Raw genomic sequence first — 18703 nt, 5'->3', positions numbered from 1 at the left:
GGCGCTGTGACGTGTACGGGAGAAGGCGTCCTCTTCACTATACGGCGTACTGTTGTGTATGAGGATGAAAGATTCAGCTGATTTTGCGGATTAATACGTTTATTTTTTGCATCACGCCAGCCAAACGGCTGCAGAAAAATCATTCTGTATGAGGGAGAGGCGTATGCGCCTTTTTGGGGTTTTAAAAGGTTCCCATTCACCGTGGATATTGGCCAAAACAAGCCCGACTACTGTGGGACCATTGGACTGGATTGGTAAACACTACAAACTTTCTTTAAATAAAGGACTACTTACGTTTGATCATTGATAGGCATGTAAAAAGCTCTCCTCATGCACAATAGCAGCACGTTAGCTGCACAACAACTGCAGCCACCCTCCTCCGGGGAACGGACTGTAAATTTCTCTCCGGCGGGCGGTTTGCCGATCCGCGAAGACAATCGACAACCCAGTCGTCATGTCAAATAATCCGGGCTAGTTATGTGTGATTTTCCGCTTCGAAGACTTTGAAACATCACTCGGTTCGGGTTAGCATGTCGGCTAGCTGTCACGCCTCTTGGTTTGTTTACATTCTCCGAAGCCGGGAAGGGAAGGGAAATGACATATGTCCGATTTAGGTGTCATAAAATATCATTCGGGAGGTGTGACAGTAAAGGGGAAGTCAACAGTTTTGACCATTAAGGAGTAATTTTGCCATGTCGTCCTGAATAAATGCATTTTTATTATTTCATATTCCATTTAGCACAAGACTGTTATCTGTCACGACCATGACATTTATTTAGCAATTGTGGAAAATACTTGGATAAAAAGAATATTCTGTAAAAATATTGAGTAAAGAGACAGAAACAATGACATTTTGCAGCTCTCTTTGTCGCGTTTTCCTTGTTGTGAATAGTTCCCCCTCGACGGGCTGACTGGTCCTTCTCAAGCCATTTATATAGCTATTGGGGAAAAAAATACTTGGATAAAAAGAATATCCTGTAAAAATATTGGAGTGGAGAGACTGAAACAATGACATTTTGCGGCTCTCTTCGTCGCGTTTTCCTCGTTCTGAATAATTCCCCCTCAATGGGCAGAATAGTAAAACCGATGAGCCCAGTCTCGCGCTGACGTCATCCACCTGTTGGGGACGCTAAAGCCCTATAATGGAAGGCGTGGCCAACCGGCAGATCAAAAGACTAATTTCTCGTCATCTGCGCTTTGCTAAATTGTTGTATATAGTCGAATCGTCTCAAAATATGATTCTAATTCACATAATAATGCCATTTGAGACTTTTGTTTCTCCTGTCGTATGCTCTTTAATGCGCCATGAAACTGCTATGGCAACATATAGACATGTTGTTCTATCAAACACAACAGTTCTTTCGGCTTAAAATATAGCAGTTTATTTTAAAGAGGGGTGCAAGAGCAGAAACTGCTTTTTCAGCCTTGTCTGTGTTTTTCGCCATATATATATTTGCTAGCTGTGCTAAGGGTACTCATGTGTATATCATTTGTTGGGCCATTTGAATTCTGTAGAGCCGCCACATCTGCCTGCTAGTTAAATATTTAGTGACGTTTGTTTTGAATCACACCAGTGTTGCAGCCTTTTACACTGTCATTGAAATATACATGATGCTTAAAATGAATACATTTTTATTTAACCTCTTCACCAACAGTCTCTTCAATACAGTTGTGACAACGCAACATTTAGCACATAAACAAGTTCAAACTAATAAATTCATTGTTTCTACACAGACAAACGTTTCAGTGTGTACTGACATATACTCTTCATCCAGCATTTGAAAAAATGTGTAGTAAAATTTAAATTTCACCTGCAAAACAGGCACAGCAACCAAAATCAAAAATATAAATGCATATACAATATCAAATGTGTCAAAGGAAATGGGAACAACCTGTGTGGTCAGATGTTTTCTGTTTTTCAGAATCTACTAAAAACAGTAATTTGTACTCTAAGAAACACTATTTAAGTTGCAAATATGGAGTGAGCTATATATACACTACACGGACGTACAAGCAATTCATTTGTAATGACCAGGGAAAGCGATCAATGTAACTGTGAAGGATGCATTCAAATTTAGCCAGAAGCTGCGAAAATATGATCGAAATACAGATATGAACTACAACAACAGCAGTTTGGACAAATGAACTTTTTTTTTACAGGTTAGAGATTTTTTCAAAGCATGACTGCTGATCTAAAAATACAAAATGTGCCAAAATCCCAAAGAAGCCTCAAAGACACAAACCAAAGTGACAAACCTTTCTACTTCTTTCTATCGAATGAATTATAACCACATGGGACATACTTGTATTTACATCGTTCTTTGGTAGTTCTGTCAAATGTAACTACAACTACAATGAAATTGCTCCACAAAAAAAATCTCTTTGACATACTGTGTAAAATCTTGAAAATAACTCCAAACTACACTAACACACTTGGAGATCCAGTAAGAAAAAATGGCACAGTTAGAGATGAAAAAGTAAATATATATTACTCTGCTAATAATGCTGCTTGCTTGAGTTTTCCAATGTGTACAGACACTCCCCTACTTATGAACATTCCAATTACTTTCAAACTTGTAAACACTTTAGTGTTAAATTGTGTTTTGAAGTCACCTTCGCTATAATACAGTTCATTTTTCGCACATCCACTCCATAGATTTTTAAGTGATTTTTTTTCTGGATTTTTACAGCATAGATGAATATATGAATTTTATTCAATTCAGCGCACTTTTCATAATATCCAAAACAGGACCTCTGGTTTTTGTTCCATCTAGGGCTGTCAAAATTATCGCATTAATGGGCGGTAATGAATTTTTAAAATTAATCACGTTAAAATATTTGACGCAATTAACGCACATGCCCCGATCAAACAGATTAAACATGACAGCAGTGTAATGTCCGCTTGTTACTTGTTTTTTGGTGTTTGGCGCCCTCTGCTGGCGCTTGGGTCCAAATGATTTTATGGGTTCGAGCACAATGAGTGAGCATGGTGTAATTATTGACATCAACAATGGCGAGCTACTAGTTTATTTTTTGATTGAAAATTTTACAAATTTGAATAAAACGAAAACATTAAGAGGGGTTTTAGTATAAAATTTCTATAACTTGTACTAACATTTATCTTTTAAGAACTACAAGTCTTTCTATCCATGAATCGTTTTAAGAGAATGTTAATAATGTTAATGCCATCTTGTTGATTTATCGTTATAATAAACAAATACAGTACTTATGTACCGTATGTTGAATGTATATATCCGTCTTGTGTCTTATCTTTCCATTCCAACAATAATTTACAGAAAAATATGGCATATTTTATACATGTTTTGAATTGCGATAAATTACGATTAATTAATTTTTAAGCTGTAATTAACTCGATTAAAAATTTTAATCGTTTGACAGCCCTAGTTCCAACCAATCCAGCATAGACAGTCTAACCAATGAGACTTCTGCTGATGCAAGCATCGCCCAATTGCAATTAACTGATTACACTAAGTTGTAAGACATAACATTCGTGAAAAGGTGTCCTCTTGATCGGTTGCAATGAAAACCTTTATCCACTGAAGCCATTTTTGGATTACTTTGGACGCCCCTGATCTTGTGCCAAAGACAATTTACATATAGTACGTGTACAGCAGGTCTATAATTACATGAGTACATTATATGATTACAATACTCATTGTTAAACTAGGTTTTAGAGAAACAACATCACAAGAACAAAAACAGATGCTAACTAACATGTTGTGACAATAGAAAAATGACAAAAAGTTTAAAAATCCTTGGCGAACAGCCTTCGGGAGCCTAACTTGTTCCTAAATTGGGGATTGTCTGTACCATAATGAAAACCTCTATTTTGCAGGTGTGTCCGGCGCCTCAGAGGTCTGATGGCGGCTGAGTGGTCCCCACCGGGTCTCCCGCAGTCGTCCCAGTTGATTTGGCGTGCCGCGTCGTCCTGGTGGTCGTTGTCACCATGGTAACTGAGGCTCCTCCCCCCAGTGAGGACACTTCTCTTGTTGTGACGTCGGAGGTGCGCAGGCAGAATGAGCCCGAGACGGCCTCACCTCCCAGCTCTCCTAGCCGCTGAGCCTGAGGAGACCCCTCCGGCGTGATCTGCAGGAAGCCTGCCAGGAGGTCAGGCCAAAAGAACAGGAGGTGAGGAAGGAAAACAGCGAGAGGAGCATGGAAGACGGAAGGGAAGGTTAGTCTTTATAGCAGAAAGACAAAACAAGATGGGACAATTCATAAGCAAGGAAACACAAAGTCTGAACATACACTATAATGGAAGGTAATCACTTTCTCTCATGGTCCTGAATCCATACATACTGTACATAAATGTCAAATACAGTGGGCCAAATAAGTATTTAGTCAACCACTAATTGTGCGTATTCTCCCACTTGAAAATATTAGAGAGGCCTGTAATTGTCAACATGGGTAAACCTCAACCATGAGAGACAGAATGTGAAAAAAAACAACTGAAAATCACATTGTTTGATTTTTAAAGAATTTATTTGCAAATCATGGTGGAAAATAAGTGGTCAATACCAAAAGTTCATTTCAATACTTTATTATGTCAGCCCTTTGTTGGCAATAACGGAGGCCAAACATTTTCTGTAACTCCTCACAAGCTTTCCACACACTGGTATTTTGGCCCATTCCTCAATGCAGATCTCCTCTAAACCAGTAATGTTTTGGGGCTGTCGTTGGGCAACACGGACTTTCAACTCTCTCTACAGATTTTCTATGGGGTTGAGATCTGGAGACTGGCTAGGCCACTCCAGGACCTTGAAATGCTTCTTACGAAGCCACTCCTTTGTTGCCCTGGCTGCAGGGGCGGACTGGTAATCTGTGGGTTCTGGAGGATCACAGAACGGCCGGTGCCCTGGACGGCCGGCGGCCGCCATTCATTATGCATCACTGTTTTTATCCCCCCTATCCTCTGATTATCTACAGTTCGCATCCAATCCGACAGGTGGCAGCAATGCGCCTGGTTTTTCACCGCCAATCTGATAGACTAGGAACGACGAAAGCACAGAGTAGCCTTCATTGGTTCCTTCCTTGTGGAAGCAAAATAGCGACGAGTGTTAATGCACAATATGGATGGTGGTGGCAAAAAAACTGAAAAGAGCAGGGTGGCGCGGAGAAGGTTAGAGAGAAAAAATTAAAGAAACTGGAGAGTGAAGCATTAAAATGTCATAAATCGACAAATATTTTCGCAAGCAGCAGTCTGGCTGCAACGGCCACGTCGGGTAACAACAGCTCAGCTCCCGGCGATGGTGAGAGGGAGCTGCAGCCGCTCTGACGTGCAGACTGTGCTTGGAGAGAGAAAAGAAGAGGGAGGGGGCAACGATAAACTGTTGGAAGTTCCCCAGACAAGCGCAGGGCAAGTAAATTGGGATGAAGAGGGTTACTTGCTCTGTAAACTGGCAATTGTTATCCATCAGGTAGCTACATTTTAAATCAAATAAATGACAATTAAAGGGTTAGTGCCAGCTAGTCGATGTACCCGTTTGCAATCGTGTCAAGTTACAGTATGCTAGTCCTACTATCCCTCTCCTAAGAAAAAATATTTTAGCCGTAAAACAATGTATGCACACGCAGCATAGCAATATTAATTCAGAAGAAATATAACAAAATATTAATAAAATGAATGGTTTTACTTTAAAGTTTAGGTAGTTAAATTGATGTTATATACATTATTAATCATTTATATATCATTTTGTTTTCTGGTTAATACTTTCCAATGAAGTTTATGTATACAGGATTTGTCTTGAAATGTGTATTGTATTTTCATTGAAATGTATTATTTGTATGGCAAGATTAATTATGGCAGGGTTCTCCAAACCGGTCCTCAAGGGCCGCTGTGGGGCCTGGTTTTTGTTTTAACCGATCGAGTACCGACAGTTTAACCAATGAAGTTTCTGCTAAAACAAGCAGCACCTGACTGCAATCAACTGATTACACTTGTAAGACACCAGATTGGTGCAGAGGTTTTGTCTTGTTTTGTTGGAATGAAATCCTGCGCCCGCCGCAGCCCTATGTGGAATAGTTTGGAGACCACTGAATTATGGCATAAACAATGAAGTCATTTTATAGACAGAGATCTTTAAAGATATATTATAACCAATTGGATACGTAAAACTTGCTTTGAAAAATACTTTCATTTGTTTATTCAGGTTGATCATAGAGCTAGTACAGAAAATGAATCCAACTCCAGTTCAGCCTTGCAGTACTTTGAGCGCCCGTAGTCAGACAGTCACAGTCTAGACACATTTTCTTCATTTTTCTCTCAAAGTGCACGAAATTGGTGCATTTTACAATAAAATGTAAAAAAAAAAAAAAAAAAATTCTCCCGGGAGGGGCATGTTCCCGGACCCCCCTATGGGGTCTGTGTTTCCCTTCGTATAGCGATTCTTATGGGCTGGGCTGAGTCAAAGTCCAGGGCTGCTTTTTAGTCCCAGTCCGCCCCTGCCTGGCTGTGTGTTTGGGATCATTGTCATGCTGAAAGACCCAGCCACGTCTCATCTTCAATGCTCTTGCTGATGAAAGGAGATTTTCACTCAAAATCTCTCGATACATGGCTCCATTCATTCTTTCCTTTACACAGATCAGTCGTCCTGGTCCCTTTGCTGAAAAACAGCCCCAAAGCATGATGTTTCCACACCCATGCTTCACAGTGGTTATGGTGTTCTTCGGATGCAATTCAGTATTCTTTCTCCTCCAAACACTAGAACCTGTGTTTCTACCAAAAAGTTCTATTGTGGTTTCATCTGACCATAACACATTCTCCCAGTCCTCTTCTGGATCATCCAAATGCTCTCTAGCGAACCGCAGACGGGCCTGGATGTGTACTTTCGTCAACAGGGGTACACGTCTGGCAGTGCAGGATTTGAGTCCCTGGCAGTGCATTGTTTTACTGATAGTAGCCTTTGTTACTGTGGTCCTAGCTCTCTGTAAGTCATTTACTAGGTCCCCCCGTGTGGTTCTGGGATTTTTGCTCACCGTTGTTGTTATGATTTTGACGCCACGGGTGAGATCTTGCATGGAGCCCCAGATTGAGGAAGATTATCAGTGGTCTTGTATATCTTCCATTTTCTATTAGTTGCTCCCACAGTTGATTTCTTTACACCAAGCATTTTACTTATTGCAGATTCAGTCTTCCCAGCCGGGTGCAGGTCTACAATTTTGTCTCTGGTGTCCTTCGACAGCTTTTTGGTCTTGGCCATAGTGGAGTTTGGAGTAAGACTGACTGAAGTTGTGGACAGGTGTCTTTTATACCAATAATGAGTTAAAACAGGTGCCATTAATACAGATAATGAGTGAAACCTCGTTAGAAGAAGTTAGACCTCTTTGACAGCCATAAATCTTTCTTGTTTGTAGGTGACCAAATACTTTTTTCCCACTCTAATTTAGGAATAAATTCTTTAATAAACAAACAATGTGATTTTCAGTTTTTTTTCCCGACATTCTGTCTCATGGTTGAGGTTTACCCATGTTGACAATTACAGGCCTCTCTAATCTTTTCAAGTAGGAGAACTTGAACAGTTGCTGGTTGACTAAATACTTATTTGCCCCACTGTATACAGTTTATTGTTTGGTGTCCAAGTGTGGTTTTATAAAAAGACAAAACTAGGGGGGCACTCTGAAAAAGAATACCACTGCCTACGCATTGGCAAATTTGGTAGCGTGGGCACCCCTCTCATGCCCCACTAGTCTTTCTGTTCTTATGAATCAACAACCCTGCAAATTGGTTTAAATAGTCTAATCTGTTATCAAGATATCGTATAATTCCTTTTCTTACCTCTGTGACCTTTGACTCAATGCCCCAAATTTAATCACCACTTATGTTTCATATTACTAACATATTCTGCAAGTTTGATAATAAAACCTTAATCCCCTGAGTTATCTAGAACACAAACATAAAGACAAACAGACATACGGAACCGAATAGATAACTTTCACCTTCCTTAGGTTTACCCACTGGCAGAAGTAACTAGTCATGACAACAACTGTGTTCAAGGTAAGAAACAAGGGCTTACCTGTGGAGTGTGGCTTGAGGGTGAATTTGGGGGCCTTGGACCACGGAGGAGAATTTCTCCCTTGGATGTCTCCTCTAGTGTCTTCCTCGCTCCAGGATTGAACCTTTGTCGAGCTGAATTTCATGGTAAAATCATCTGGCGATCCAGAGATGTCACGTTCAAGCCTTTCCGTTCTGGAGTGGTGTGAGACCACTTCCGTTGAAGACTCCTCAGGAAAATCTCCAAATGAGACCTTGCCCGGTTTTATATGGAGCCCTTTAGTGTCTTTCCCTGATAATGAAGGTTTTCCAAATCTGGTTGTTATTTCCAAGTTGGTGTCACCTGCAGGTTTCTTGCCATAAGGAGAAGTGAATTCTACCTTTGGAAGTTTGACTTTTCCACTCGCTGCCACGTCATCAACTTTGTAGCCCATGTGAGGACTTGAATCTTTCTCAAAGTGGAACCGTGAACTTGGACATTCTCCCTTGAGTGGAACGTCACCTGACTTTGGTGTTTCTGTGGACTTTGTTTGGAACTTTGGAATCTTCACCTTGGCGTCATCTGTATATAAAGTTACATCGTCAGTTTGAGGGGGGTTCACCAAAACAAAAACTGCTTTCTTTACTTTGGGAACCTTGGGGCCCTCGTATTTGCTCTCCGTTCCACAGATCTCCAGCCGACCTTCCGGGGAAGAAAGGGAGGGTAGCGGAACACCAAACTTGGGGATTTTTATCTTCTTGCCTGATTTTTCCTCTTCTTCGTCCTGTGCTGTGCCAATATCAAAATCGATGTCTGGAATTCTGGGGACTGTAGTAGATGACGATGGGAGACCACATTCTGCTGAACCTTCTTTGCTTTGTATACTTCCACTTGGTAATGTAAGACTGGGTATTTGGACATTAATGTTTCCGTCTTTGTGTCCATTGTGGCTTGTGGATGTTGGACCATAGATACCAGTTTTAGTTATTTTGTGCTCAACTTTTACACCGCCACCATTTTTCTTTTTTGGCATTCCAATATTGAACTTTGTACCCTTGACTTTGGGCTCTTTGATTTTGCTATTGGTTTCTAAGTCAGATACTTCCACCATAGTCTCTCCTTTCTGAAGTCGCACGTCCAGCTCAGGATCTCCAGTTGGACCTTTGATATCGAGTCTTGGCATTTTCAGTTTCAGACCTGTATGTTCTCCCTTCACATGTGAACCACCTTTGTCAGTTTTAGGAAGTGGGACAGCCAGATCTACTTTGGGAACAGACACGTCAATCACAGGCTTTTTGGGAATTTTCAGGTCACCTTCTGAAATGTCCAACTCTGCTTTTGGGAGAAGAACCTCCAATTCTGGTGATTTAGTGGCAGGAAGTGATAGCTCAACTGAGGGCATCTTGGCTTTCGCCTTAGCTTCAAAGTCATCACTTGACTTTCCTAAATCTTTTGAAGCAAATCCTGGCATGGAGAATTTTGGGAATTTGATAGTGACATCAGGTGCATGGAATCGACCTTTACTTTCCACATCAGCATTGGTATTTGGTTTAGGAATGTCCGCGTCTCCCTGTTTTACATTGACATCTAATTCAGGACAAGACACAGACACATCTGCATCTGTTTTGGATACTCCAAAGTGGGGCTTTTTGAGTTGAGCTTGTTTCCCTTTGACTCTGCTGTCCAACTCAATTGATGGCGCCCCGAGAGAAATGTCACCTTCAGAGCTTTGTCCGGACACCTCCAAATGACCACTTTTGCGCTTTCCACTAAACCTAGGAAGAGTAAAACTGGGGACTTTCAGTGAGACATTAGGCAATTCAAAACTTCCCCCAGAAGAAGGCCTGCTTCCTTCAGCCTTCAGAAGCGCAACTTCCACATCATCACCTTTTGGTTTGGTGAGGCCAAAGTCAAGATCCACCTTCGGAGCTGAGATGTCAACAGTCGGAAGTTTGACTGTGCCACGTTTATGGGAACCTTCGACTGAAACTTCTCCTGCCATTGATGGGGTGGCAACTTTTACACCAGGGCCCTCCAAACTGACGTCTACTCCTGGAGATTTTATTTTGGGAAAGGAACCTTTAATACCAGGACCTTCAACATCTATGTCTTGTCCCTTTGTTTTAATCTTAGGAAGAGAAATATCGACAGAGGGCATATGAAACTTTCCTCCTTTACCAACTTGGCCTTCAATTCCTATTTGTCCTCCCACTGTTCCTTTAGGAAATGAGACATCGATGTCTGGCATGTCGATCTTCCTCATCTCAAGGTCTGGACCTTTTATCTTAACACCACTATCTGGAAGATTGACATTTAGTAATGAAACATCCAATGCTGGCATTTTGAACTTTCCCCCCTTGACATCAGGACCTTCAATGTCAAAATCTCCCTCAACTTTTGGAACTGAGACATCAACCTCTGGAATTTTCATTGTTCCTTTGATTTCAGGACCTTTTAGTTTGACGGCACCCTCTGGAATATTGACCTTTGGTAATGATACATCCAACGTTGGCATTTTGAACTTTCTTCCTTTGATATCAGGGCCTTCAATGTCAAAATCTCCCTCAACCTTTGGAACTGAGACATCAACCTCTGGAATTTTCATTTTTCCTTTGATTTCGGGACCTTTTAGTTTGACGTCACGTTCTGGAATATTGACCTTTGGTAAAGAAACATCAATTGTTGGTATGTTGATCTTTCCTCCTTTAAAGTCAGGGTTTTCAAACCCAAGGTCTCCTTCAAATTTTGCATCAGAAATGTCAACCGTTGGCATAGTGATATCTCCACCTTTAAATTCGGGACCTTCGATATTCATCTCTGGACCTTTTGTTTTCATTTTGGGGATGGAAATATCTACTGAGGGCATGTGAAACTTTCCTCCTTTGCCAACTTTGCCTTCAATTCCTGCTTCTCCTTCTGCTTTTCCTTTGGGGAATGATGTATCAAAGTCTGGCATGTCAATCTTTCCCCCACTGAACTCTGGCCTCTTTAGTTTGATACCGCCCTCTGGAAGATTGGCTTTTGGTAAAGACACATCAACTATTGGCATTTTGAACTTTCCTCCTTTGATGCCAGGGCCTTCAAGATCAACACCTGCTTCCACTTTGCCTTTTTCATGTGATATATCAACGTCTGGAATTTCTATCTTTCCTCCCTTGAGTTCTGGGCCCTTTAGTTTGATACCACCCTCTGGAAAATTGACTTTTGGTAAAGAAACATCCAACGTTGGCATTTTGAATTTTCCTCCTTTGACATCAGGGCCTTTAAGATGAACATCACCTTCAACTTTGGGAAGTGAGACATCAACGTCTGGAATTTCCATCTTCCCTCCCTGGAGTTCAGGACCTTCTAGTTTGATCCCCCCCTTTGGGAAATCGACTTTTGGTAAGGAAACATCCAATGTTGGCATTTTGAACATTCCTTCTTTGACATCAGGGCCTTCAATGTCAAACCCCCCCTCAACGTTTGGAGTAGAGATGTCAACTTCTGGAATTTGCACTTTTCCTTTGATTTTGGGACCTTTCAGTTTGACACCACCCTCTGGAAGATTTACCTTTGGTAAAGAAACATCCAACGTTGGAATTTTAAACTTTCCTTCCCTGAAACCAGGGCCTTCAATGTCAAAATCTCCCTCACATTTTGGAGTCGAGACGTCAACTTCTGGAATTTTCATTTTTCCTTTTATTTCAGGACTTTTTAGTTTGACACCACCCTCTGGAAGATTGACTCTTGGTAAAGACACATCCATTTTTGGAATTTTAAACTTTCCTCCTTTAAAATCAGGGCCTTCAATGTCAAAATCTCCCTCAACCTTTGGAACTGAAACGTCAGCCTCTGGAATTTTCATTTTTCCTTTGATTTCAGGACCTTTTAATTTGACACCACCCTCTGGAAAATTGACTTTTGGTAAAGAAACATCCAACGTTGTCATTTTGAACTTTCCTCCTTTAAAATCAGTGCCTTCGAGCTCAAGGCCGCCTTCAATTTTTCCTTTGGGAAGTGAGACATCGATATCAGGCATTTCTATCTTTCCTTCCTTGACTTGTGGACCTTTTAATTTAACACCACCTTCTGGAGCACTGACCTTTGGTAAAGAAACATCAATTGTTGGCGTAGTGACTTTTCCAGGACCTTCAAAATTGATCTCTGGGCCTTTTGTTTTCACTTTAGGGATGGAAATATCTACTGAGGGCATGTGAAACTTTCCTCCTTTGCCAACTTTGCCTTCAATTCCTGCTTCTCCTTCTGCTTTTCCTTTGGGGAATGATATATCAAAGTCTGGCATGTCAATCTTTCCCCCACTGAACTCTGGCCCCTTTAGTTTGATACCGCCCTCTGGAAGATTGGCTTTTGGTAAAGACACATCAACTATTGGCATTTTGAACTTTCCTCCTTTGATGCCAGGACCTTCAAGATCAACACCTGCTTCAACTTTGCCTTTTTCATGTGATATATCAACGTCTGGAATTTCCATCTTTCTTCCCTTGAGTTCTGGGCGCTTTAGTTTGATACCACCCTCTGGAAAATTGACTTTTGGTAAAGAAACATCCAACGTTGGCATTTTGAATTTTCCTTCCTTGACATCAGGCCCTTGAACATTAACATCACCTTCAACTTTGGGAAGTGAGACATCAATGTCTGGTATTTCCATCTTTCCTCCCTTGAATTCTTCACCTTTGAGTTTAAAACCCCCTTCAGGAAGGTTGACTTTTGGTAAAGAAACATCAAATGTTGGGATTTTGAATTTTCCTCCTCTAACATCAGGGCTTTCAACATCCAGATTTCCTTCAACTTTGGGAAATGAGACATCAGTTTTCCTTCCTTCAAAGTCTGGACCCTTTAGTTTGGCACTAACCTCTGGAAGACTGACCTTTGGCAAAGACATATCAAGTTTAGGCATTTTAAACTTGCCTCCTTTGACATCAGGGCCTTCAAAGTCAAAATCCCCTTCGACCTTTGGAAGTGAAATATCAAGGTCTGGAATTTCAACCTTTCCTTTGAGTTCTGGACCTTTGACACCACCTTCTGGAACATTGACTTTTGGTAAAGAAATGTCAATTTTTGGCATTTCTACCTGTCCTCCTTTGAGATCAGGGGAGCTAAGATCCAGTTCTCCTTCTACTTTGGGAAGAGTAATGTCAACTGTCGGCATTGTGACTTTTCCACCTTTAACATCAGGAACCTCGATATTGATATTTGCACCTTTTGATTTCATTTTAGGAAGAGAAAGGTCAACAGAAGGCATGTGAAACTTTCCTCCTCTGATGTCAGGGCCCTGAATATCAACACCTGCAGGCAGGTGTCCTTGAGGAAGTGAGACATCCATTTCTGGAACTTCAATCTTCGCTCCCTTGAGTTCTGGACCTTTTATTTTGACCCCACCCTCTGGAAGTTTGACATCTGGCAAAGAAACATCAACTGTTGGCATTTTAAACTTTCCTGTTTTTACATCTGGACCTTCAATATCAATATCTCCCTCAAATTTTGTTTTTGGAAGTGAAATATCCACTCTTGGTTTCTCTATTTTTCCTTTAACTTTTGGTGCTTCCAAATGGGAATCAGCTTTTGGGAGATTTACTTTTGGCAAGGAAACATCCAATGAAGGCATTTTGAACTTTCCTCCTTTGACATTTGGGCCCTCGAGTTCCACACCACCCTCAACTTTTCCCTTGGGAAGTGAGATATTGACGTCTGGTATTTCCATGTTTCCTCCCCTGAGCTCTGGACCTTTAAGTTCTACACCACCCTTTGGAAGATTGACAATTGGTAAAGAAACATCAAGTGTTGGCATTTTTATCTTTCCTCCTTTAACATCAGGTCCTTCAAGACTCAGGTCACCTTCAACTTTTGGAAGGGAAAAATCTACATTTGGGGTGGGGACCTTTCCACCTTTAAATTCTACACCTTCGACATTAATCTCTGGACTTTTAGTTTTCATTTTAGGAAGAGAAAGATCAACAGAGGGCATATGAAATTTTCCCCCCTTGGCAACAAGCCCTTCAATTCCTATTTTTCCTTCAGCTTTTCCCTTAGGGAATCCAATATCTAAATCTGGCATCTCAATCTTCCTTTCCTCAAGTTCAGGACCTTTCAGCTTGACACCTCCCACTGGCAGGCTAACCTTTGGCAGAGAAATGTCAAACGTTGGCATTTTTACCTTTGCTCCTTTTCCCTCAAGTCCTATATTATCAAGATCACCCTCAACTTTGGGAAGTGAGACATCAATGTCTGGAATTTCCATCATTCCTCCCTTAAATTCTGCACCTTTTAGTTTGACACCAACCTCCGGACGACTCACTTTTGGCAAAGAAACATCCAATTGTGGCATTTTAAACTTTCCTTCTTTGACACGAGGGCCTTCAATGCCAAGATCGCTCTCAACCTTTCCTTTTGGAAGAGAAATATCTACACTTGGCACTTCAACTTGTCCTTTGATATTTGGCGTTTCCAAATCTGGATCAAACTTTGGGAGGTTGACCTTTGGCAATGAAACATCCAATGTAGGCAATTTGAACTTTCCTCCTTTGCTATCAGGACCTTCAACAGTGAATCCCCCATCAATTTTTCCTTTTGGAAATGAGACATCGGTTTCTGGAATTTCCATCTTTCCACCTTGGACTTTTGGACCTCTTATTTTAAGATCAGCCTCTGGAAGACTGACTTTGGGTAAAGTCAAATCAAAGGTTGGCCTTTTAAACTTTCCTCCTTTTACATCAGGACCTTCAAGACTCAGGTCATCTTCAACCTTGGGAAGGGAAAGGTTTACATTCTGAGTAGTGACTTTTCCACTCTTCAATTCAGGGCTTTCAATATTAATCTCTGGACCTTTAATTGTCATTTTAGGAAGAGAAAGATCAACAGAAGGCATATGAAACTTTCCTCCTTTGCCAACTTGCCCTTCAATTCCTATTTTTCCTTCAGCTTTCCCTTTGGGGATATCTAAATCTGGCATCTCAATCTTGCATCCCTCAAGCTCTTGACCTTTTAGTTTAACATCAGCTTCTGGAAGATTTACTTTTGGTGAAGAAAAATCCAATGTCGGCATTTTGAACTTTCCTCCTTTAACATCAGGGCCTTCAATGTCAAAATCTCCCTCAACGTTTGGAATTGAGACATCAATATCTGGAATTTGCATTTTTCCTTTAATTTCAGGACCTTTTAGTTTGACACCACCCTCTGGAAGACTGACTTTTGGCAAAGTAACATCCAAATGTGGCATTTTGAACTTTCCTCCTTTGATATCAGGGCCTTGTAGATTAACATCACCTTCAAATTTAGGAACTGAAACATCAACGTCTGGCATTTCCATCTTTCCTCCTTTGATTTCTGGACCTTTTAGTTTAATACCGCCTTCAGGGATTCTGACTTTGGGTAAGGACACATCGAAAGTTGGCACTTTAAACTTTCCTCCTTTGACATCAGGACTCTGAAGATTAACTTCAGGACCTTCAACCTTTGGAATAGAAACAGCTACATCTGGGGCGGACACTTTTCCACCTTTAAATTCGGGGCCTTCAATATTGATCTCTGGACTTTTAGTTTTCATCTTAGGAAGAGAAATATCGACAGAAGGCATATGAAACTTCCCTCCTTTGCCAACTTGCCCTTCAATTCCTATTTTTCCTTCAGCTTTTCCTTTAGGAAGTGAAATATCTAAGTCTGGCATTTCGACCTTTCTTCCCTGAAGTTCTGTACCTTTTAGTTTGACGTCACCCTCTGGGAGATTGACTTTAGGTAAGGAAACATCCAACGTTGGCATTTTGAATTTTACTCCTTTGACATTAGGACCTTGAAGATTAACATTACCCTCAACTTTGGGAAGTGTGACATCAATGTCTGGCATTTCCAATTTTCCTCCCTTGAATTCTGTACTTTTAAATTCAACACCACCTTCTGGAAAACTGACTTTTGGTAAAGAAACATCCAATGTTGGCATTTTGAATTTTCCTCCTTTGGCATCAGGGCCTTCAATGTCAAAATCTCTTTCAACCTTTGGAACTGAGACATCAACATCTGGAACTTTCATTTTTCCCTTGAATTCAGGACCTTTTAGTTGGACCCCACCTTCTGGAAGGCTAACCTTTGACAAAGAAACATCTAATGGTGGTATTTGGAACTTTCCTCCTTTTATATTAGGGCCTTCAAGATCAAAATCTCCCTCAACCTTCGGAACGGAGACATCAACTTCTGGAGTTTCGATCTGTCCTTTGATTTTTGGGCCTTTGAGTTTGACACCTCCCTCTGGAAGACTAACCTTTGGCAAAGAAACATCCAGTGTTGGCATTTTGAACTTTTCTCCTTTGACATCAAGGCCTTTAATGTCAAAACCTCCCTTAATTTTTGGAACTGAGACATCAATGTCTGGCATTTCCATTTTTTGTGGACCTTTCAGTTGAACTTCTCCTTCTGGAAGATTGACTTTTGGTAAAGAAACATCATATTTTGGCATTTTAAACTTTCCTCCTTTGACATCAGGGCCTTGTAGATGAAAATCACCCTCAACTTTGGGAAGTGTGACATCAACATCTGGCATTTCCATCTTTCCTCCCTTGAATACTGGATCTTTTAATTTAACGCCGCCTTCTGGAAGGCTGACTTTTGGTAAAGAAATATCCAACGTCGGCATTTTGAACTTTCCTCCTTTGACATCGGGGCCTTGAATATCAAAATCTCCTTCACCCTTTGGAACTGAGACATCAACTTCTGGAATTTTAATTTTTCCTTTGAAATCAGGACCTCTTAGTTCGACACCACCCTCTGGAAGATTAACTTTTGGTAAAGAAACATCAAATGTTGGCATTTTGAGCTTTCCTCCTCTAAAATTAGGGCCTTCAAACTCAACACCGCCTTCAAATTTTCCTTTGGGAAGTGAGACATCGATATCAGGCATTTCTATCTTTCCTCCCTTGACTTCTGGACCTTTTAATTTAGCATCACTTTCTGATAGACTGACTTTTGGTAAAGAAACATCAAAAGTTGGCATTGTGAACTTTCCCCCTTCCACATCAGTGCCTTTTATTTCAAAATCACCCTCAACTTTGGGAAGCGAGACATCAACATCTGGAATTTCCATTTTTCCTTTTATATGTGGACCTTTTGGTTTAACTCCACCTTCCACAAGACTGACCTTTGGTAAAGAAACATCAAATTTTGGAATTTTGATCTTTCCTCCTTTGACGCCTGGACCTTGAAGATTAATATCACCCTCAACTTTTGGAATTGTGACATCAACGTCAGGTGTTTCCAGCTTTCTTCCCTTGACCTCTGGACCTATTAATTTAACACTACCTTCTGGGAGATCGACTTTTGGTAAAGAAACATCAACTGTTGGTATTTTGAACTTTGCTCCTTCAATGTCAAAATCACCCTCAACTTTGGGAAGTGAGACATCGACATCTGGAATTTCCATCTTTCCTCCTTTAAGTTTTGGGCCTTTTAGTTTGACACCACCCTCTGGAAGATTGACTTTCGGGGATGAAACATCTAATGTTGGCATTTTGAACTTTCCTCCTTTGATATCAGGGCCTTCAAGAGCAATGCTACCATCGAGTTTTCCTTTGGGAAGTGAGACATTGATGTCTGGCATTTCTAACTTTCTTCCTTTCAGTTTTGGACCTTTCAGTTTGACATCACCTTCCGGAAGATTGACTTTGGGTAAAGAAATATCTACATCTGGCAGCTCAACGTCCACTTCTTTGCCTTTGGGAAGCGACAAGTCCACACTCGGCAACTTGAAGCTTCCTTCAACATCTGGTCTTTGAACATTTTGTGATTGGGATACATCAAAATTCGGTAAGGTGAACTTTCCATCTCCACCTATGTAATGACTCATGTCTACTCCAACATCAGCGGAAGGGAGACAGAATTTACTTCTGCTTTCTGTGCCTTCAACATCCAGTTCAGGGGATTCCATCGTTGGTAATGAAATATCATGTGCAGGCATCGATATTTCTTGTCCTTTGAAAGTGCCCTCCACTTCATCTGGAAGTCTCCCAACAGACAGCTCTACATCCGGCACAGAAATGTCTATTGCAGGTTTCTTGATTGTCGTTTTTACATTGATGTCAGTTTTTCCTTTGACTTTTGGTAAAGAGATGTCAACAGAAGGCTTTTGAATTGATGGAACGCCCCCTGTTATTTCCACTTTCGGAATACTAATGTCTGCTTTTGCTGTGACCTTCCCTTTGTCGTCGTCAATTTCATCCAAATGACGCGAGAGTCGCATTTTGGGAAGTTTCAACTTTGGCATTCGTAGTTTTCCGTCACTTTTGCCTTTTTCTATGTCAACTTCAGCATCTCCTCCTTTGATTTCAATTTTTGGAGCTTTAATTTCCACCTTTCCAGCGGGCAAAGATGCAGCAGCTTTGCTGGAAGGGAGCGCGAACTCCACATCCGGGGAACTCAACGACGGTCCCCCCAACTCCACATCCACAACTTTCGCAGCAGGCAGACTGAACTCTAAAGATGGCGGCGGGATGTTAACGTCCGGCTTCTCCAGTTCCACCGATACAGACTTGGCATCCTTGCTCACAGGCAAGTTGATTCCAAACTTGGGAGCTTTTCCTTTGGCTTTCACTTTGGCTCCAGGAATCTCAGCTGGTGAAAACTTCCCCTTTGCCTCCAGTCTTCCACTGTCCTCTTTTCCTCCACTCTGACCTTTCGTCTTCATCCGAGGAAATCTAAGAGAAGATTACGTTTGCATGAAAACTGAC

The 18703-nt window shown here is 41.1% G+C and overlaps 1 protein-coding gene across 4 annotated transcripts in view; it reads right to left on the bottom strand.

The window, feature by feature from the left end:
- Positions 1–1268: 1268 nt before the first annotated feature.
- The window catches only part of LOC130911245 (neuroblast differentiation-associated protein AHNAK-like), a 57220-nt gene continuing 39785 nt past the window's right edge, over positions 1269–18703 (bottom strand). For 3 of the 4 annotated variants that reach the window (XM_057829088.1, XM_057829091.1, XM_057829089.1), the window contains exons 8-9: positions 8034–18670; positions 1269–4118 (exon numbers count right to left, since the gene is read on the bottom strand). In XM_057829088.1, the coding sequence (XP_057685071.1) occupies positions 3871–4118; positions 8034–18670 (10885 nt within the window). In that variant the 3' untranslated portion in view covers positions 1269–3870. The remainder of the gene's footprint in view (positions 4119–8033; positions 18671–18703) is intronic. The other variant, XM_057829090.1, reaches the window with a different exon arrangement.

The sequence above is a fragment of the Corythoichthys intestinalis genome, unplaced genomic scaffold, assembly GCF_030265065.1.
Source record: "Corythoichthys intestinalis isolate RoL2023-P3 unplaced genomic scaffold, ASM3026506v1 HiC_scaffold_23, whole genome shotgun sequence".
Lineage (NCBI taxonomy): Eukaryota > Metazoa > Chordata > Actinopteri > Syngnathiformes > Syngnathidae > Corythoichthys > Corythoichthys intestinalis.
The sequence above is the reverse complement of the archived record's forward strand: the minus strand, read 5'-3'. Positions and strand labels throughout refer to the sequence as shown.